Source organism: Gossypium hirsutum, chromosome D10, assembly GCF_007990345.1.
Source record: "Gossypium hirsutum isolate 1008001.06 chromosome D10, Gossypium_hirsutum_v2.1, whole genome shotgun sequence".
Lineage (NCBI taxonomy): Eukaryota > Viridiplantae > Streptophyta > Magnoliopsida > Malvales > Malvaceae > Gossypium > Gossypium hirsutum.
In genome coordinates, this window is record NC_053446.1 from 55,502,795 (window position 1) to 55,526,168 (window position 23,374).

General features: G+C 33.2%; 1 protein-coding gene across 1 annotated transcript; it reads left to right on the plus strand.

Moving 5' to 3' along the window:
• The first annotated feature begins 4,951 nt into the window (after nt 1-4,951).
• On the plus strand, nt 4,952-22,020 carry LOC121222469 (uncharacterized). Its single transcript, XM_041103317.1, has 2 exons — nt 4,952-5,245; nt 21,137-22,020. Exons 1-2 carry the CDS (start codon nt 5,188-5,190, stop codon nt 21,577-21,579), a joined length of 501 nt encoding a protein of 166 aa, XP_040959251.1. The 5' UTR covers nt 4,952-5,187; the 3' UTR covers nt 21,580-22,020.
• Nucleotides 22,021-23,374: the final 1,354 nt, after the last annotated feature.

Consider the following 23,374-nt stretch of genomic DNA (forward strand, 5'->3'; position numbering starts at 1 on the left):
TACCCATGGTTTTTTCCCTAGAGGGTTTCTACGTAAAATTTTGTGTGTTCTTTTCTCTCTTTCTTTGTGATTCATTGTCATTATCGACATTCAATTTTCACAATATCTATAACAAATCGGGTCAATAATTACACAATGGGATAGAAGCTTACTTTTACATGGAACAAAACCCTATAATAAGAGACTCACTCCAACCTTGCTTACTAAGCAAAGCCAAGTCAAATTGGTACAAATGATGGAATCCCATATTGCCATACTTCTTCGAAACACAAAGCTTATCCTAAGAAGCCCAATGAATTCTCTTTCAATCTCCATTAGAATCCCACCAAAAAGAGTTCATCATCTTCTGTAAGTCATCATAAGAATTGGGGGAAGTAGAAAAACACTCATATTATAAACTGGAAAAGCTTGAGCAACCGTTTTGAGCATCACTTCCTTCCTAGCCATTGGAGAGAAATTTATTCTTCCAACTAAGAATACGTTTACTCAATCATTCTTTAATAACACAAACACCTATTTTCTCATTGGCAAACTTAAGTATTTGTCATGGTTGAGAGGTGAAGTAACACCAACAACATTACAAATAGTGTGTCAAGCATCTCGCTTGGTGTTTGAATTGAACATAATACCTTATGTCAGGAAGTTAATAGCTTGTCCAAAAGTCGTCTCATATTGTCGCAGCACATCTTTTACTTTAACAACTTCTGATTTGCTAGCTCGAGAAAAGAAAAAGCTATCTTCAATAAACATTCAATGAGAAATCATCCAACTCCCTTGGTAAATAGCAAGACCATGTAAATCACCACTCCTCTATCCCTTTTCCAATAAATAACTTAAGTCCTCGGTGCACAAAATAAACAGGTATGGTGAAACCGGGTCCCCTTGCTTGTGAATCAATGTGTTCTATAATAAACCTTAGAAAGGTCCTTTCAATTCTTTCATAAGCTTTATTGATACTAATCTTTAGTGTGACTTCACCCATAGATCCATGGTTTTTTATTTTTCATATTACTTTTTCTTTGAAAGGGAAAATGGTGTAGTAGCCCAATTTTGTCCGGCCCAATACAAATAAATAAACCTAAACAAAGACAAAATAAAAACAAAATAAATAAAGCCCAATTTATCTTAACCCAAATTAGAAGCCCAAATCAACACAAACCCTAAAAGGCCCAAAACAAAAAAAAATGACAGAAACCTAGTCCCCTAAGGTTATCCGTGCCGTAGCTTCCGCCTCGTCAGCGAACTCGTTGCCCAAGGTTTGACACCTCGTTTGCCCTTTCACCGAAATGGCAAGGCACGGCTCCCCAACGTCGTTGACCTTGCCATAGATACATCCAAAGAAAGAACGAAAGAGGACAGAGAGTAAAAATAGTAAAAATGGCAGAAACAACAAAAAAAGAATACAAAATTAAATGTTATGTAATATATTTGGCTATAAAAGCCATGATAACCGCATGTATTTTTTACACACGAAGAGCAATCAAAACAGAATACAAGAAAAAAAACAAACAGATTCAAAAGGTAGTCCATTTACTCAATATTTATTTTCTCAAAAATAAATAAAAAAAGAAATACAATAAAAATAGAATTTTGGAAGTTCTTACCGATCTCGCTATGCTTTCGTTGTGGGTGGGGAAGGTTGTCATCCTCGAGTAAAGACGACCTCTTTTCGACGTGAAAGGCCCTTGATTTCCTATGGATTTGCCTGGGCTCCGTCGGAGGAGAGGGCGTGAGGGGTACGCGTTCAAAAGAGCGGTTGAAAGTTGTTTCTTTTTTGGGTTTTTTTTTAAAAAAAATAGAAGGCGCCACCTTTAGATCTAGGTTTTGGGAATCAAAGAGGCTAAAAAAGGTACAATTTTCATAACTACGGTCACCGGAGGCGACATTCGCCGTTGTTGATGATCGGTGGCCATGGCGGGGCGCCAATGGCTCTGTGGCCGGACATGGAAAGTTTTTGAGAGAAAAAATGGGCTCAATTTTTTTAAAAAAAAATCGAATCTGGAATGAAATTTTTAAATTTTTTTTACTTATATAGGCATTACCAAACGACGTCATTTTGGCTAGGTTTCAGAGGTCCCAAAACGGCGTCATTTTAGGCTTGACCCGCCAACCTGATTCGATCCCCTAGGATTCACGTGTTTTCGTGGAAAGGGTCTATTTATGACCCTGGTCCTTTTGCCTTTTAAGTTATTTTAATCAGGTCTTAATTTCACTATTTTTTTCTTTTTAGAAATTATGCCATTCAATTTGGGTTCGCCTTCAGTTTGGTCCTTAGACCGCTGATCCCTCGGGGAATAGTGCGTGTACTGTTTTTGGATTAATTGTCCTCGGAGTCCCTGAACTTTTGCATAGCATTTTAATTTAGTCCTTTATATCATTTTTTAAAAAAATTTAGACAGTAGATTTCATTAGACTTTCAATTTAGTCCTTTATTTCCCCTTTCTTTATTTATTTTGTGATTTATAATTTAATTTCCGCTTAAATTTCAATTTAATCCCTCATTTGGTTAATTTTGCCTCTTTATTTACTATGCCATTTATTTTAACACTTAAAATTTATGTCATTTACATTTCCTTTTATTTATACATTTTATTTTTATTTTACTCTTGTTATTATTGTTATCATTATTTTATTTATTCATATTATTATTATGATAATAATTATGATATGATTAGTGCTATTATTGTTATAAATCAATATTCTTATTACTATTATAGTTGCATTATCATTACTCACTAGCATAACATTTTTATTTTATCTTTTATCTTATTTATTTATTTATTTTTTCATTTATTTATTTACCTATCATTTTAATATCATCATTTCATTTTTTTTACCCGTTACTATGTTACTTTATTGTGCTAATGTTCATGCCGTGTATCGTGTTAAAACATATTCATCCATTTTATTACTAGGCCTAGATAATTTAAAAAGCATATCGTTAAAAGGTTGCATTCGTTTTACCTAATGAATAGGAAATATTTGAAAACCAATGCAATGTTCATTATTTTTTGGAATTAGAGGAGTCGTGCTCCTAACTTACGGAGTATGGTCTTTTTCTAAAACCGAAATAATTGAATATCCATTTTAAAAATAAAAAAAATGAGATTTAAGTAATGATCAAATTGTGATTATTCTTGTTTTCGAGGATTTAAAGCATAATGTCCTAACTTACGGAGCATGATCTTTTCTTCTTTGATTAACTTGAAATAGGGCCTTTACGTGAAAATTAATTTAGTTAAGCAATATTTTAATCAAAAAAATCATGCAAAGAGGGATCATATTTTAATTTTATTCAAATTTTCAATTTTCGACATCAAAACATCAAGTAACCAACTAGGTACCAATTTTGGGCGTTATGAGGGTGCTAATCCTTCCTCATACGTAACCGACTCCTGAACCCACATTCTTGGATTTCGTAGGCTAAAAATTATTGTTTTAGTAAAATCTAATCATCTTAAAAGATGATTAGATTTTAAGGTGACCCGATTACACCTAATAAAAAGGATTGGCGGCGACTCCATTTTCGTTTTTAAAATAAAAGTCGATTTAAAGAAAAAAGGTTTCCACAAATGGGACCAATTCAACTAAACCGTAGGGATTGTAACAATTGGGTGCAATTTTGAATAAAAAATTAAATCAAATTAAATACAATAATATAAACAACAAAATAAACTATTTAAATTATTATATTTAACTTTTATTCAAAATAATATACCAATGGAACAAAATTCAATAAAAATTGAACCATAACAAAGTTGAACTAAGTTTAATAAAATTAAATCAACATTACAGTGAAGTTTTTAGACTCTACAAACAGGATGAGGGATTAACCGATGTTCTACAAGAGTATAGTAAAATACTAAAAAATAGAGACACATGTCAATTTTTTAAAATTATTTGTAAAAAAAATATACCGTGAATATATCAAATATTAACCCTATTATGATTCGAAATTATCTTTTATTTTCTCGATTTTTCTGTCGGCCCTTAAAACTATTTTAATGATAGCTAGAGTGGTTATAAAATGAATCATCCAAAAATCTTATTAAAAATATTTTCATTAAAAAATAAATCCCTATTAGATTAATAAAATTTATGGAAGCAGCCATCCCAAATTGACAAATGGAAAAAATTGGGATGGCACTTAGCCCACGTTTAAGTGTAAAAGCCAAAACTTGAAAAGAATTTCCATGTTCCTTCTTGGATTTTGACCACCAAATATTTTTCTCCAGACTTCCATTTTACTTTCAACCGTCTCTTTTAGTAAAATATCATTCTTCTTCCTTTTGGAGGTTTCTCCCACATTTTCAATTTGACTTTTCATTTTGTGTATGGAATTCCAAAATTTTATTTAAATTTGACCATGTTGCTCTTTAGGAAATTATAAGTTTTTTTTAAAGAAGGAAATTATGTGTTAAATGTTTCTAATTCAAAAGTAATATATATTCATCCTCTTAAAAGAATTTGATTTATTATTCTCCTATTAAAAAGAGATAGGGATGACATGAAATTACAGTTTCATACAATCATTTTTCTATAATTTATAATAAACTTTATAAAACTAAGATACATAACAAAATTATGAAAAAAATTCAAACCTAATAATATTAGCAATTTACTTCCATCAAATTAACCTTAAAACCCGAATCAATAAATACCAAAACATATAAATTTTTTCAAATACATGTTCCAAATTAGACTAAAAAATAACATATGTACCACGTTAAAGAAAAAGCCAAACTTGAATACCAAATGATATATTAAGTCTTTATTTTTTAGCTTTTCCAAATAGAGTGGAAAAGGGATAAAAGAAATAAAGAGAAATAGTGTGTTTAATTTTGTATTTGTACGAATTATTTTATCAATATTATTGTATTTTGACATGTATTTTCATATTATTTTTTGTTTGTATTTGATTTAGAGTAAAAATATTTTATTTTTAATGTTTAAAAGCTTTCTGTGCTGCATATTCACTTTTGTAGGCAAGAAATTCCATGATAATCTCCATATTGTAATTGCAATTTTAGCTGGTAGATTTAGGCTCCAAAGTTTTTTGTGGAATTTCCTATAGATAAGTTGTAACGCATAAGCGCTAGGATCTTCATTCGAACTCTGTAATAGTTTATAAGCACTGCGGACTGTGAATTCACCCGTCAACTCACCTCCCCAGATGAGGAAATCTTCATGAGGCGTTCGTGCCAAAGGGATCCGAAGAATTCTTGCAGCGTCATCTTCTGTGAAGGTATTGTTTATCAACTCCCTCTTCCAAAGCCTGGTATCGCTATCAATTAGCTCATTAACTTTTAGATTGCGCATTGAATTATTCACTGTTGATACTCTAAAATTTGTTGCCTCCGGAACCTAAGCATCATCATTAATGGATATGTTATACCCCTTACCAACTCTCCAGCATAACCCCTTTTCCAATAAAGCCTTCGTTGCCCAAATACTTTTCCATACATAAAGAGCCGTAATTTTCCAAACGAGAATTTAAAAAATGGTCATTTGGAAAATATTTCTCTTTAAAAACTTGCGTAACAAGAGCATCCTGATTATTGATAATTTTCCAACCCTGCTTAGCAAGTAAAGCAATATTAAACTTAGCCATATCTCTATATCCCAATCCGCCCTCCTCTTTGGAGCTGCACATATCTTTCCATTTGCACCAATGAATCCCTTTCGTTTTCTGACTTTTTTGCCATCAGTACCTAGCAAAAATACTTTCGAACTCCTCACATAATGATTTCGGTAGAAGAAAGCATGCCATCGCATAAGTTGGTATAGCCTGAAGAACGGATTTTATAAAAACCTCTTTTCCCCCTTGTGATAAAAATCTTGTACTCCAATTCCCAATCTTTAATTTAATCCTATCCTTAAGGTTTTGAAAGTATTCCTTTTTCCTCCTTCCTACCATATTAGGCAATCCTAAGTACTTCTCCATATTTGTTGAGCGCCTTATTCCCAGTTCGGTTGATATAGCTGCTTTGTCCCCTTCCATCATATTGGAACTGAAAAAAACTGTAGACTTGCTAAAGTTCACACATTGGCCTGAACACCTCTCGTATTCCTTCAGAATGTCTTTCAGAGTCCTTGTTTTATCCTTTGTAGCTTCACTAAACAAGATACAATCGTCCGCAAATAATAAATGTGAGATCGCCGGACCCCTTCTACTAGCCTTAACCCCTTTAATCAAACCTTCTGCTATTGCAGTTCTGAATAAAGACGATAGTCCCTCACTACAGATTAGAAAAAGAAACGGACTAAGAGGGTCCCCTTGTCGGAGTCCTCTCGTAGGTTTGAAAACATTACTCCTCTTTCCATTGATATTTACCACATAAGAAACTGTAGAAATGTATCTCATGATTAATGATATCCATTCCTCCGCAAAGCCCATTCGAAGCATTACTTCTTTCAAAAATGTCCACTCAACTCTGTCATATGCTTTGCTCATGTCAAGTTTCACTGCCATGAATCCTTTTTTCCCCGTTCTTTTTTGTCGAAGTGTATGCATAAGTTCATAGGCAACCAAAATATTGTCAGAAATTAACCTCCCAGGAATAAACGCGCTCTGAGCATTATCAATACATCCACCAATGAATTCCTGAAGACGATTAGCAATAGCTTTGGCTACTATATTATATATAACTGTGCATAAGCTGATAGGCCTGAAATTAACAAGATTTGTGGGATTGGAAATCTTCGAAATAAGTACTATTTCAGTAAAGTTGAAATCGCCAAGGCTTTTTCCATCATTCAAAACTCCCAAGCAAAATTCTTCAATATCTTTACCCACAATATGCCAGTAATTCTAGAAGAAAAGTGCTGGAAAGCCATCATAACCTGGTGCTTTCGTGAGACCCATACCTTTTATTGCATTGAAGATCTCTTCAGCCGTATACCGTGCAAGTAAAACTGTATTTATGTCTGGCGAGATGCTATTCTTGATACCTAATAAAAGGTGGGAAAGATCCCTTATCCCATTAGATAGAAAAAGATTCTGGAAATACTTTGCAGCAGTCTTAATTATTTCTATTTCTTCAACAATCTCCTTTCCATCATCTGTATCCAGTCTGTGAACCGCATTAAGTCGTTTTCTCATCAATGCAAATTTGTGAAAAAATGCCGTATTCCTGTCCCCTAGCTGAAGCCAGTTTGCTCTTGCTCTTTGTTCCCAATACATCTCTTCTTTATCAATTTCCAAATTTAAGTGGGTTCTCGCATTTATTAGCTGTATCATTGTATCGTCATCTCTGTCCTTTTCCAGCAGACTTTCTAGCTCCTTTGTGAATTTATGCGTTAATTCTTTCCGGGTCCTCCTTATTGATTGTACCCATTTTGACAGACTAATCTGTAAACTTTCGAACTTTTCGACTAAAGACCCATTTGATGGGTCCCATGATTTTCTAATCTCCTCTTCAATTGATTCCTCTGCAGTCCACCATGCCTCAAACTTAAATCTTGGAGTTCTTTTTAACCTACCCACATTTGTTGTACTAACCAAAAGAGGGCAATGATTAGAAAGTGAAGACGTTAAGTGGTGAACATTGCCACATGGGAAAGACTTCATCCATTTTTCATTTGCCACGCCACGATCCAGTCTTTCTCTAATATTCATACTCGGTAGATTTCCTCTCTCCCACGTACACCATACTCATGTATATCCCACATCAACAAGTTGGCATTCTCTTAGTACATAACGAAATGCTTCCATCCTTTTTTCTTCCCTTACCTGTCCTCCCTTTTTTTTTCAAAAGAATACATTATTTCATTAAAATCTCCACAAACAAGCCAAGGATAGTTCTGTTCCTGACCCAAAGTTCTTAATAAATTCCATGAGCTAGTTTTATCTTGTATATAAGGTGACCCATAAAACCCTGTGAATCTCTATTGTGTACCACCATCATCTTCGCATATCAATACATCAATATGATTTTTTGAGAAGGTTTTAAGACTAACCTGAGTCTGCTCTTTCCATGCTAGACAGAGTCCTCCTCGCGAACCTACTGCTCCAACTTCAAAACCATTCAAAAAACCACATCTTCGTCTAATATTCTCCATGCGTTTTCCACTGACTTTAGTCTCCATGATGAAGATTATTTGGGGATTATTCTGTTTCAGTAAAAACCGAAACCTTCTTACTGCTCGTGGACTCCCCAAGCCACGAACATTCCAACAAATGATTTTCATTGCATCCGGTCGGCTTGCCTTCTGGCAGTCGCCGATCTATACTGGTTGAGGTTTACAACTGGTATATTTATTTCCACCTCATGTGTTAACTCCTTTCCTTCCAATCTCTTCCTTTTAATTGTCTCACCCCGTGCTTCTTCTGTGTTAGAATCAACAATATCTGCCAATTTTCTTTCTACAATTTACTTTCAGCACCATGACATTCCATCGGTTCTGACGGTTTAACTCTTCTCCAACTGGATTTCTTAATTGGCTGTAACAATTCTTCGTCTGTTTTATTTTCTTTCGAATTATTCCTATCTTGTTCTCCTTCCATTGGCTCCCTTCCCTCTGTTTCTGTTATTGTCGCCCACACCTCTTTTTGCAATACTGTAATCTGACCACTATTTTTGCCATCAAACAAGCACGTTTCCTGATTCGCTGTGACTCCTCCTGTGTACAAGCTCTGTGATTGCAATTTTTTCCCTATAGCATTAAATTTCAGGCACTCCTTTCCAATCAGATTTAATTCTGCTTTAAGTGCTAAAGAAAAAGGTGGGTCTTCTCTAATTTTGTCTTTTTCTGTAAGTTTCACTATTGTACAATTTTGAAGATCATGCCCCATTAATCCACAACCAAAACAGAATTTCGGTAATTTCTCGTATTTGAAGGGGATCCAGTATCTGTTTCCATTGCTCCGTAAGACAAATATTCCCCTACGTAATGATTTCTGTATATTTAAATTGACTCTAAGGCGACAAAACTCACCATTAACTTCAGATCTAAGAACACCTCCAAAAGTAACCCCTATGGCATGCAAGAGATCTTTTTTATCAAATTCTGGTAGACATGGCCCAATCTTGATCCAAAAAGGGGATGAAACTAATCTGATCTGACTTCTTTCCACTGGTTTAGTCAATCGATCAAAGATGACTAAACTTTTCCTAAACAACCATGGTTGTCCTTCCAAAATAGTTTCTAAATCTTCCTTTAAATCAAACACAATCATAAACAGGTTTTGCCCTACCGATTGGATTTCAAACTTTTTCTTTATTTTCCAAATACTTCTCATCTGCGCTTTGAAACTATCTGGATTGTATGATTTCTCTGTCCAAATAGTACAGATTAGAGTTGGTTTCTTACTTGCTTCCACCATCGAAGCTTTAACCGATAATTGTATTAATTCCTCTGCCAGCAGTGAGATCTCATCGCCCCCAAACCCATCGTTGCCACCATTTTCCATCGTCCCAAGCCGCAGCAGCCACTGTTCTTGCTAGGATACTAGGGATAGCACTCTTGGCTTCTAGGGTTTTTTTTTATAAACTTTATTTTAGAGAGACTTTGAGTGTAGTTTATAATATATTCATTTATAAATAGTTGAATATACAAATTTTTAATTTTCATAATTTATTTAGAGAGAGGAACAAAAAAATTGTTTAAGGCAACGCAAGTCTTTTACTAATCACTATGGAACCGGGGTCTAGTTGACATTTATTTTTCATAATTAACAAAAATTAAAATAAATAATAGTTATTTAATAATATTTAATTTAAAAATGAATTATTATTAAACAAATAAATTATTCAAAATTGCAAATCCCCCGCATTAATGGAGACATAATCATAAATATATTAGATATTACAAGGCCTTTTGTTCAAATCAACTTGCGACCCTACTTATCTTAATTAAAAATCTAAATTATTATTTAATATATTAATTTAAATTATTAATTATTTTAAATAAATTAGGTTTAGAATTATCCTAATTTAATTTAAACTCATAATTATCTTAATTGAAATCCAAATTAATATCTAAACAATTAATTAAATTCCTAATTATCTTATCTAAATTAGAACTCTAATTATCCTAATTTAATTCAAACTCTTAATTCAAATATAAAATATTATCTAACCTATTAATTTAAATTATTAATTATCTTAAATAAATTAGAACTCTAGTTATCCTTATTTAATTTAAACTCCTAATTATCTTATTTAAATTAAAATTAATTTAATTTAAACTCTTAGTTGTCTTAAAATCTGAAACAGTATCTAACCTATTAATTTAAATTCCTAATTATCTTATCTAAATTAAAGCTCTAATTATCAAAAGAAATCTAACCTCACATGATTTTCTTTGAGATTTTTTTAGTGTTAGTTCTTTTTACTCTTTTACTTTCACGTCGAAATTAGCCAATTTACTCTCTCAAAAGGGTTAATTTCTAATTTAGTCCTTCATTGACTATTGAACACTCAATTTAATCCCTATAACTAAACCAAAATTCAACTTATTCTCCAGATTATACCCATATTTAGTAAAAAAAATTAAATTATTTACTTTTATTTAAAACAACTTCTATTAATATAATTTTATTAAAGAATATAATTTCATAAATTAAATGCAAGAAATTTCTTACTCAATAATCAATCAGATTTTCATAATATATTTTTATTTCTTTTGAAGTTTTGGAATATTTTATTCCTATAAGTATAATCCTACTTAATTTAAAATACACCAATAGGCAATAGATTTTACGTTTTTAATATTTAGTTAGTCTTTTAAATATTGAATTTTTAATTAAAATAATTAGTGTAAAATAATATTTTTTATTTAAATTATTGAATATAATTAAAAATATATTAATTTATCAATTCAAATATTATAGTAGAAAATTTTAAATAATAATTAAAGTATTTTTAATATATTTTTAATCATAAGATTAAAAAATAAAAGCTCAAAACAAGGCCATTGGGCTGCCCAGTACATCAAATACAAAAGAAAACAAGGAACATTAACCCAGCTATTTACTCTAGATTGCTTCAATAAGCAGAAAGATAAGAAAATCTAGAACCTGAGAAACAACATCAGCGGGCGAAAACCCTTCGGTTTCTCTGAAAACACCTAGCAGACGAACCACCCTTATGCTTCCCCTTCTCTCGGCATCATTATAGTTCAATCCGGTGCCTCGCTCCAGCAGCGATCTTATTCAACCAACTCCTCTACAAAATCCAGAACACCATTTGACTCGAAAAACGCCAGTTTCAATTTAAGCCCTTAACTCACCAATTGGTGCGCCACTCCGTTTGCCGATCGCTGAACATGCATGAAGTTACAGACCTGAAAATCCTTAGTCATCTTTTTCATGTCTTCAATATATGCTGAAATTTCCGATCTGTCATCCTCATTGTTTTTCGCTTTTTTAATCACTGTGAGGGAATCCCATTCAACTTCCAATATCCTCAAACCTAGATCTAAGCACAACTTCATGGCCACTGTGCAAGCCACTGCTTCCGCTGCAAAAGGCGATGGGATACTCTCATGACAGGCAATTTTTGAAGCAATTACATTCCCTCTTTGGTCTCTAAGCAATATACCCGAACATGAAATCGCTTCTCTTTGACAATATGCAGCGTCAAATTTTACTTTTATACAAGCATCTTTCGGGCCCTTCTACCGTTCCACTGCTTCTCTTCGCAAGACTCTTTCCAAGTCATCCAGTTCTTTAAGATAGTTCTTGACAAATCTGGCAGTAGATAAACCATCTTGAAACCACCGTTCATGCACTCATTTATTCCGATTCATCCATATTGACCACAAAACACACACAAACAATCGACACTGATTTTGTAAATACTGAGAAAATTTGTATGAAATCTAGTCAATGTGGAGTCTTGTGGCAATTTAAACTCCAAATTCTCCATACCTCTTTTGTTATTTTGCAGTCGCGCTACATATGTAGGAGAGTTTCTGCATCATCATCACATCGTGGGCATCTAGCAGTGTTCATTAGTCTCCTATAGTGTAAATTACTAAAAGTAGGGATAAAATTCTGTATATTACGCCATATTATAATTTTATTTTTTAGTGGCACTTTGAGCAACCACGTTTTTTTGTAAAGGCTGCATTCTGTATTATGTACCTGTCTAGGAGTAGGATTTCGAAAACCCTGTATTAGAAGCTTGTAACTACTGCGCACAGAGTACTCTCAAGAAGCTTCACCCCTCCATGCCAAATGATCATCTCTCGGGCACTATGATAAAGGAATTTTTAGGATCCGTTCAGCGTCCCTCTCACTAAATGTATTGAAAATCACATTCCTCTTCCATCTTCTAATGTTAGGATCGATCAAGTCTGCCACTGTTTGTACATTCTGATTTTTAACACCGTCTTGAATTTTGTAGCTAGTACTTTCTAGGACCCAAGAATCACCCAAAACAGAAATGGAAGTCTCTGTACCCACTCTCCAACAAAGGCCTTTATGAAGGAGCCCTTTCGCAGTCCACATGCTTTGCCAGGTATAGGAAGGTAAATTATCTAAACCTGCGTGGATGAAGTCTGTTAACGGTTAGTATTTCAATTTTAACGTTCTATCTAACAATGAATTCGGATAAGAATTAACTGCCACCCTTGCTTAGCTAATAACACTAAATTGAACTTGGATAAACAACGAAAACTGAGACCACCATTTTCCTTTAATCCGCATAGAGATTCCCAATCACACCTATGTAATCCTCGTTTACCTGCCACCAAAACTTCCCTATAATATTTTCCATTCTTGTACAGAGCGATTTTGACAAAAGAAGACAAGACATTGAGTACACTGGAATTGACTGCAAAATCGATTTTATAAAAACTTTTTTACCCCGTTACGAAAGAAATCTAATGCTCCAACCATCAATTTTGTACTTAATACAGTCTTTGAGTTTTTGGAAAGCCTTACGTTTTGCTCTTCCCACCATACTTGGGAGCCCCAAAATAACTTCAAGATTTTCTGAGCTATTGACACCCAAAATGTCTTCCACCACTTTTCTATCTCGAACATCAACATTCGTGCTAAAAAAATTGGTAGATTTATCAAAATTTATACATTGGCTCGTACAACTTTCATACTCCCTCAGTGCCAAATAACCTTTTTTTCCCAATCTCTTGTTTTTAAAAGCGTGCAAAAGTTCATAGGCAAGCATCAAGTTGTTAGTAATCAACCTCCTAGGTACTAATGCACTTTGCGCTTCATAAATGTAGAGTTCTAAAACTTTTTGAAGCCTATTAGCAATAGTCTTAGATATAAATTTATACAAGATAGTACAAAGGTTTATAGGTTGAAAACTCTTTAAGAATTGTTGAGTGGGATGTCTTTGGAATAAAAAAAAATATTTGTGACATTAATAGGTTCCAATTACAAACCTCGATTAAGAATTTCCAAACAGTAGGCATTGACATTTCGTCTCACAATATGCCAGAATTTTTGAAAAAATAAAGCAGGGAATCCATCAGTCCCGTACACCATTGTGGGGCTCATACCTTTTAACGTCGAATAAAGCTCCTCCTTGTAATCCCTAATTAACTTTCTATTCAAATCTTCCGATATGCAATTTCCCACACCTCCCAAAATGTGATCCAGATTCCCAACCCTACTAGTAGTGAATAAATTTTAAAAATAATTTTTGGCAACCCTTTTCATTGATTCCGAATCCCTTTTTTTCCTACCCATACTCATCATATACGCAATGAATCTAATTCTTCATTCTCCTTTGGGTTGGAAATTTATGGAAGAAAGTGATATTCCTATTGCCATGTTTCAACCAATTGGCTCACGCTCTTTGCTCCTAATAAACTTAATCTTTTTCAATCTTCATGTTGAGCTGTAATTTTACCTCTATTAACTTCATGAGATTGTCCTCCTCCACTTTCCTGCTTATTAAGAGCCTCCAACTCCTTTGTAAGACCATCAACAAGTCCCTTATGTTTTGTTTTGATCTTTTGCTCCCAACTACTCATACCCTCTAGCAATAAGAACAACCGTTCCGATATATTTCTGGAACTAGCCTCCAAAATTTTCCTAATTTCACCCTCACACGATTCTTCCAATATCCACCATGATTCAAATCAAAACCTTTTTTGCGATCCTCTACTATCATCACTATTTGTTTGGATAAATAAGGGACAATAGTTAGAGAACGAGTGAGGTAAATGTTTAACCAAAGAGTCCGAGAACAAAGTCAACCATTCTGTATTGGCCACACGCCTATCGACCCTTTCTCTTATATTTATATCAGAAATATTTCCTCTTTCCCATGTGAACCATACTTCCGTGAAACCCATATGGTGAAACCCATATGGACAAGATAACAATCCTTAAGAGTGCTACAAAAATCCTCCATTCTTCTTTCCTCCCTCGGGATCCCCTATTTTTTCATGCATATACAGGTTCTCATTGAAATCCCACAGACCATCTACGGATGAGTTTGATCTCTTCCCAAACGTCTCAATAAATCTCATGTCTTTTCCTTCTCATGAATTTCAGGGGCCCCAAAAAATCCTCTCATCCTCCATTCTGGACTATCAGCTTCTTCATTAACAATCGCATTTACATGGTTTTTTGAATAGCTTCTTAACACAATCGAAATTTCTTCCTTCTATGTTAAGCATAACCCACCCGAGTTCCTTCAGTCGGGAAGACAATACCGTTTTGAAAGTCGTACCTATAATATCTTTCCATTCTTTGGCAATTTAATTTGGTCTCCATAAAGAAGACTATTAGGGGACAATGTTTCTTCAACAAATGTTGAAGTCTTCGAATAGCTCACGGATTCCCCAGTCTACTGACATTCCAACTTAACAGTTTCATTGCTCCCGGTCGACTTGCCTATTGGTAGTCGTCAATATTTGTTGAAGTGGAACATTTGTTTACTTTGAATCGAGGCTCTTCGAATCTAGTAAAATAGAAACATCTAAGTCCTTCATTTCAACTCTGGGTTTTTTATTGTCATTCTCATCATAGTTGGACTTGTCAAAAACCTCTATATTCTCCATGCAATTTTTGCGTTTATCAATTACCCCTTCATTCATACATAAATCTAAAGTCTCAGCTCTATTTAACCTGCGCTAGCTATTCTTCGTATGATTATGAGAGTTGTCAGGTAGTGGTCAACCCAACCTATTTAAATATATTTCCCTATCCAACTTATCCACCACAACATATTAGTTTTGTCCTTCTTGACCCGTCAACTTTAATTCAGGAATCTGTGCTATATTTTCTTTTTATTTATTTATGGTAGCGCCATTATCATGGAGAACCTGATTGGGAAATAAATCCCTAATTGAATTAATTGATTCCTTAATTGACGGAGAAATAGAATTAGCATGATCCCCAAAATTTTGCTACACTTCAGCAGTTGCCAAATCTTCAATCGTCACTTTCGAATTTTGCTACACTTCAGTAGTTGCCAAATCTTCAATCGTCACCTTTAGTCTGATCTGTTCCTCCTGATGATGATCAAATTCTAATGGTTTTTTGGACAAAACATCTCCCATTTCAACTTCATTAGCACCTGTATAGAAACACTGCTTCATTATTCTTTTTGTAGAAAACCTAAACTGTAAACTTTCTTTTCCGATCAAATTGGATTCGGCCTTTAACGCCATTGAATAAGGATATTCATCATCCTTTTTCTCCCGTTCTGCAACCGAAATACAAGTACATTCCTTAACCCTATGTCTCATTTAACCATATCCAAAGCAAAAAATCGATAGATTTTCATATTTAAAAGAAAGCTACACTTTTTCTCGATTTTCTGAAGATATAAAATTCCTCTCCGTAGTGATTTCTGAGCATCCAAATGAACCCTTAATTGACAAAACTCCCCTTTAACTTCTGATTTGATCAAGCCACCAAAAGTAGAACCAATTGCATGCATAAAATCCTTCTTATCACACTCTGGCGGACACAGACCTATCTTTAGCCAAAACGGAGAAGAGACAAGTTGGATTTTACTCCTCTCGATTGGACAGAGAAGTCGATCAAAAATAATCAATTGCCTACGGAAAAACCACGGTCGCCCTTCCGTAATCATCTCCAGGTCTTCCTTAGCCTCAAAAGAGATAAAAAAATCAGTTATGTACTGCCACTTGAATCTCAAACTTCTTTTTTAACTTCTATTTACTCTTGAGTCGGACACGAAAACTGTTCGGATTATAAGGTTTCCTAGTCCAGACAGAACATATTAGCGTCGGATTCTCATTCAAAACAACTAACAAACTTTTCACTGGCAATTGAACAAGTTCTTCTTCAAGGAGGGAAATTTCATCCCTAGCCATTCTTGAAAAAGTCACCACTCACCTCCAACTCAACCACAGTAGCCACTGTCTCTCTGGGAAACTTTGAGAGGGTACTCTTGACTTTATGTAATTAATGTAAAGTGACATTATTCAAAATAATAACTAATTAACATAATAAAATTTTCAAGTAATTACTATATTTTACATCAATAAAATTAACAAAACTTTTATTTATGTCAAATTTTCCAAACTAATAATTGTAAATTATAATTATAATTATAATTATCACAACATTTTTACTATATTTTATGCTTAGAGTTCTATTCAAGTAATAATTCTATTTTAAAATTAGCACAATTATGATTTAAATTCTAATTATTATTATTCTATTAAGAAGAGAGAACATAAAATAGTAACTAACTAACCATCAATCTTGGTGTCACAACTCCATTTGTATTTGCATTCAGCAAGTTACGAATTGCATCAAGTGGAGAGTAAAAGACAAAATATTGTAACGGTTGATTCCAAACCATTGAAGCAAGGCCATCAGCAAGCTTATTACCTTCTCTATAAGTATGTTGAATAATCACCTCTCATTCCTTATTCATGTACTTTTTAGCCTCCCTACACAACTGATGTTCACCAAACTTCGCACTACTAAACAACATATTAGCTACTCCATACTATCTATTTCCTGAATGATTCTTCGATGTTCATTCCTCCAGGCAATCTAAAGTCCTTCAACAACACCCCAAAGTTTTGCTTCCAACACCAAACAAAAACCAACCAGTCTAGAAAATCCAATAATCCATTCTCTATTCCAATCTCGTATACCTCCCCCACAAGCGACCATATCCGTATTTGCTTTGTGAGCACCGTCAACATTTAATTTGTACCATCTGATAGATGGGTTCTCCCACTTTATTAAGTGCATACTTAAAATTTTCTCTTCTAATACTGCTGCTTGGGACACCCATAGCAAATACACATTGCTACTGCAATTTTAAACTAGCCTCCAAAACAGATTCGGCTTCCACAAAGTATTCATAAAAAATTAGCCTACTTCGACGCCTCCAAAGGTTCGAGCACAACAAATCGAATAGAATATCCCAATCAACATCCTCACAAGCAAAATAACAGGGGTTACATTTATTACAATGAACCCAGTCAGGGAGTTGCAATTCATGAACTCAAAAAATTTCTTTTAATGAACCAACTGTTTCCATGTTATGACAACTCCTATTATATTATAATAATTATTGAATGCATAATTATCACAACTTCTATTTTATTTCAACCCTTTAAACTAATAATTATAAATTAAATATTATAATTATTTTTAAATGTGAATTTAGTAATACGATAAAAAAGGATATTCTCGTCAATTCAAAAAATTTTCAAATTGGCTTATATATATTATATTATAGATAAATACTATATTTATTGATACATGCACAGATGAGGTGAAATTTATTAAATTCCATTCACCAAATGTGCTAATTTTCAAGTTCAAAAAATCAGTTGACTTGCGATGAGTTTTTGCATGGGATATAGACATTTTTGGGTTGAAATGTCTTCATAGTATTCAGATATCTATCTTTTAGCTTCGAATTGTATTTTAAATCACTTGATTTTGAGTTCAAGAGCTCAAGTTATAACTGTTTTAGTGAAGATTGTGCGAGTACAATTTCTGGACGAAATTATTACGGAAATTACGAGTTTGACTTTTAATTCGAGTTTAAATCGTATTGAGTTCAATTTTTAGGCTTAATTTTTATTACATATGAGCCCAATATTGTATTTATTAAGCATTATTATTTATTTATTTTAAATTTTAGATTTTTTAAAGTATTTTAAGTTATTTAGGAGTTTTACGTTTCTTAGTCAAACAAGAAATTAAGTCTAGTTTAAAACTATTTTTTGTTTAGATTAATTAGAGCTTCAGTATAGTTGAAAGTTTTATTTGGATGTACTTAGCTAGCCTATATGAAGGCCTCTTCATTGTTCATTATAGACAATTGTTTGTAAATTTTAGTAGTTTTCTTCTCGATTTTTCTTCAAGTAATCATGAGAATTTATTATTCATCCTCCAATTTGCCAATGAATTGTTTCTAAGAGGATTGATTAGAGTCATTAATTGAGTTTGTTAAGAATTTATATCTCAAAGAGTTTAATTGAACACTTATCCATCTATTCATCATATTTATCGATTTACTCATTCCATCTTCCACTTTACTTTTTTTTAATTTTCGTTTATTTATTTATTCTTTTTATTCTTTTTTTCTCAAATTTATTCTTCTAGTGTTTTCGTTTTCTTTATTTCTTCTTTACAGATCCAAATCCTCCTTTCTCGAGTCGAATAACTTGAATACGATTTTCTTTTGCTTACTCCTTTATTATTTATTGTATTTATACATTTTAACTTATATAAAATTTATTAAAATCATGGTAGTTGATACCGTTCATACAGGTCGGTATGTACCATTTCAGTCCTAAGTTGGTACAAAATAGTCCATGTTCTACTTCGATCAAAATTTTGGCGCGTTTCAATCATTTCGATGTTTTTCAGCCCGCTCAGTCAATATCGAATTGTACTAGTGTGTACCAATACGTACCTATTCGTACAAAAAATTGATATTTTAAACTGATTTTTAAATTTTTTTTGCTTAAACATTTTAATTTTTCTATACTTATATTTAAAATCAAAAGCTATTTAATTAAATTATTGAATCTAATTAATAATTTTAAAACTTATATTTACATATAAATATATTTATATGGATGTGATTGAGATATATTTGGATTTATATATAATATATAATTTATTTTTTTATCAAAATATATTTGGATTTATATATAATATATAATTTATTAAGAAACTAAAAAATTAGACTATAAATATATATGAAAAATATTTAAATGTATATATAATTTATCAAGAAACTAAAAATGAGACTATAAATGTAAATATAAATATAAATATAAATATAAATATAAATATAATTTGACTATAAATTGTATACAAATACAAAATGATGGATCAATTGTTGAAGTTGCAACTGTTAATGGTAAGTGGAAGAGAAAGCTATCCTAACTCGGAGACTGTGACACTGAGATTTGGTGTTCATATGACAATACTTATATTGAAAGGAAGATTGTAATTAAATGGTGTCTGAATCGTAGGTTTGGAATGGCCTATTAATGGCTTTAGGTGATCATATTCGAAGCCTAATTACATTGAAAGGAAATCAATTAGGAAAACTCTAAACCCATAAAAGAAATAGAATATAATGAATCATAACTTTCAACACGTTTAACACGAGTTTTCTTTCCAAAAAGGCATGAAGATAAAATATTATGTTTGATTATATTGAAACTGAAATGTCGGATAGCCTTCATACTCTAGTTTTCAACATAAGGTGTAACACCCCTCACCTGGTACGGTTGTTGAACTCGAGCGATAAAATGCTACAGTAATTTATAGAACAGTTACACGTGATTCATAAATAAAAAATTCAATTAAACATTGAATAACTACATACATTCACATGAATCATGCTTTGTAAATAAAATCAGGTTTAAATTGAGCTTACGAAAGCTTTAGAATTGACCTGACATCAAACAAGGATCATTTTGAAACTTTTACAAAAAGAAGGGCAATTGTGCAAAACAGAGGTCACACGGCCGTGTGCCCAGGCCCTGTGAAAGCTGGTCGGAGCTACATCACACTATCCATCAGCCTTTTCGGTATATATAGCAAACTAATTTTGGTTATAATGGCATGTATAGGTTAATTAGTCAATGTTGGCATGTAAATGTTTTGGTTGTAACTAGCCATTGGAATGGCTTGTGATGGACATGTTTTTTGATGTATATATAAGAGGCTATATCATGTTTGATGTGAGTGTTTGGTATGGTTGATTGATAGTAATCTTGTAGGTATGTTAATATTTGATACAAGTATGCCTATATGCATTTTTGGTCAAATAGGTAAGTTTGGATATTTGGATTTATGAAGTGATATTACATGCATAAAACTTGATTTTGGTTTGGTTTGAATGTCTTATTATGGTTTATTGATGTCATAAAATGTTTGGTTAGGTTGATGCCAAATTTGGGTGAGAAATGTGGCTTGGAAATGACCTATTTTCGTCCACACGGGTAGAGACACGAGCATGTGTCTTAGCCGTGTGTGGCACACGGCCTAGCACATGGGTGTGTGGTTTGGTCGTGTGTCCCCTGCATCTTTTAAATTGCAAAACAGAATACTCAATTTATTCACACGGTCTAGCACATGGGCATGTGGCTTGGCCATGTGGCCCATGCACCTTATTTATGTAAGTCAATATGCTCACACGGCCTAGCACACGGGCGTGTGGCTTGGCCGTGTGACCCAAGTCAGTGAGCTCATAATTTTAGACAGGGGCTGGGACATGACCGTGTGTCCTTATTTCGAATGCCCACATGACCTGAGACACAAGCATGTCTCTTAACCGTGTGAGACATACGGCCTGGCCACACGGGCGTGTGTCCCCTGCACCTTTAGAAAATTTTAATGTTTTATGAAAAATTTTCTGAGTACCAGGTTTAGTCCCGACTTATTTCTAATGTGTATTTTGGATCTCGAGGGCCCATGTAAGGGACAATGTGATTTATTTTGATTGGTTTTTTATATGAATGTTAAATGATATGAAATGTTTGTTATTTGTTCTGTAAATTTTGGTAATGCTCCGTAACCCTATTTCAGCGACGGATATGAGTCAGGGGTGTTACATTTATTGATATCAGAGCTATAGTTTAGTTGATTCTTGGATTAATGTAGCATATACAAGTCTAGCTATACATGTCATTATATAACCTGTGATAGTGTGATATCTCTTGACCATTTTAAAAAATGTTTTTCATATAGCAATGTCATCCAACCGAGCTGATTCCAAAGAAGCTGAAAGTAATGCTCAAGGTTCTGTACAAATAAGAGCCTCGAGTAGTAGAAGACTCATATCTGAGGGCCGAGGAAGAGAGACTAAAGAAGCTTTTTTCCAAATAATGAATGAATGGTTTACTAAATATGTAAGAACAAAGCCAGCTATGCAACAACCTCTACTGCCTCCTATTTCTCAACCGATTCTTAATATGCCTCAAGGTATAGGACTTATTATAACTGGTAAGCCTCCTGTTGATAAAATACGTAAGTATGGGGTAGAAGAATTTAGAGCTACAACTGAAGATGATCCTGAAAGAGCTGAGTTCTGGTTAGAAAATACTATCCGAGTTCTTGATAAACTATCTTGTACACCGAAAAAATGTCTTAAATGTGCGGTGTCTCTGTTAAAATATTCAACTTACCAATAGTGGAACACACTAATTTCTGTTGTGCCGAAAGAAAGGGTCACTTAGGAATTTTTTTCAAACTGAATTCAGAAAGAAATATATCAGCCAAAGATTCCTTGATTAGAAGCGTAAAGAATTTTTAGAGCTTAAACAGGGGCATATGATAGTATTTGAATATGATTGAGAATTTTTTCGATTGAGTAAATATGTCAGAGAATGTATCCCGACTAAAACTGCAATGTGTAAGCAATTTGAAGAGGGTTTAAATGAGACATAAAATTGTTAGTCGGGATTCTTGAATTAAAAGAATCTGTTGTACTGGTTGATCGAGCTTATGAAGCTGAAGAGCTTAGTAAAGAGAAAAGACAAGTTGTGATGGAAGCTAGAACTTCAAGTAAAAGATTTACAGGAAAGTCATACCAATCAGCCTCGAAGAAATCAAAGAAGTATCATGACCGTTCTACTATCTCTACAGGTGATAAACCATAAAAGTAACATGTTTTTAATCCCATTCTTAACGCGTTTTTGGATGATTTATTATGTAAATTAGTAAATTTGATGCTTCTAATCCTTTAAATTCATGTTTCTATACTTAGGTGAGCATAGGGGAGCGAAGGGAGCAAAAAACCGGCTAAAATTGGACAAAAAGAGTTGTTTTTAAGATCCACATGGCCTGGGCATTTCCACACGGGCTGGCCACATGCCCATGTGCCAGTCCTTGTCAATTTCGCACCCTATTTCCCTTTTATCCAAAAATCCCAATTTTTAGAGTTTCTGAGCATTCTAAAATTTATAAATACATATTAGAAAGGAACCCAAAAGGACACACAGAGAAGAACGAAAAAAAGAATCGAAGAAAGCCACCGGATTCAACTCAGAAGCGGATTTCCTTCAAGATTGAAGATCTCCATTCAATTTTATTAAAAGTTTTATTAGGTTTCTTTATGTCTTGTTGTTATCCTAACTTTGAGATGGTTTTATTCCAAATTATGAACTAAATTCCCTAAATACCTAGGGAATATGAAACATATTATGGATCTTATTATTTAATTTTTGAATTATATGATAAATACTTGATTCTTGTTCTCAATTATGTATGCTTATTTCTTGTTTTAATATTTCTGAGATATTGATTCAAGATTAATGTGCTTATTTTAGTGGAGCAAAAGTCCTTGTTTAAGAGTAGATCTAACATAATTGAGTGGATTTGCATGCAATCCTAGAAATAGGACGGCATAAATCTACCGGATTAGAGTCAAATCTACTAGGGGAATCTATAGATCGAGTTAATGCAACAATAGGAGTTTTAATTAGAAAGAGATTTTAATTAATCAACCTAGAGTGAGTTTTTCTTACTCTTGAAAGAGATATTAATATAATTTAGGGATTTCTACGGATCAAGGCGCAAGTGAATAAATCGTTTGATTCAGATTAATAAGTGAAGTCTAGGTGGATTTTTTCTTGGGTATTGTCTATCTCATTGGTTATCTTCTTTTATTTTTTCCAATTCACTCTTTGTCGTGTTTTTAGTTAATTTAGATTAGTAAATTTAGATTAAAACAATTCCTTCAATTTATTGGCTAAATAATAGAAAAATAGTAATTACTAGTACTTTTAGTTCCTGTGGATACGATATTCCCTTCTCACCATAGCTATACTCTTGTTCAATAGGCGCGCTTGCCTTTGTCGTAATTATAGTTAGTTTAGTGACAATCAAGTTTTTGATGCCGTTGTCGGGGACTAAAATATTAGGAACACTCGATTTTTATTAATTTAGCCATTTATTTTTATTGCATTTTATTTTTGTTTTTAGTTT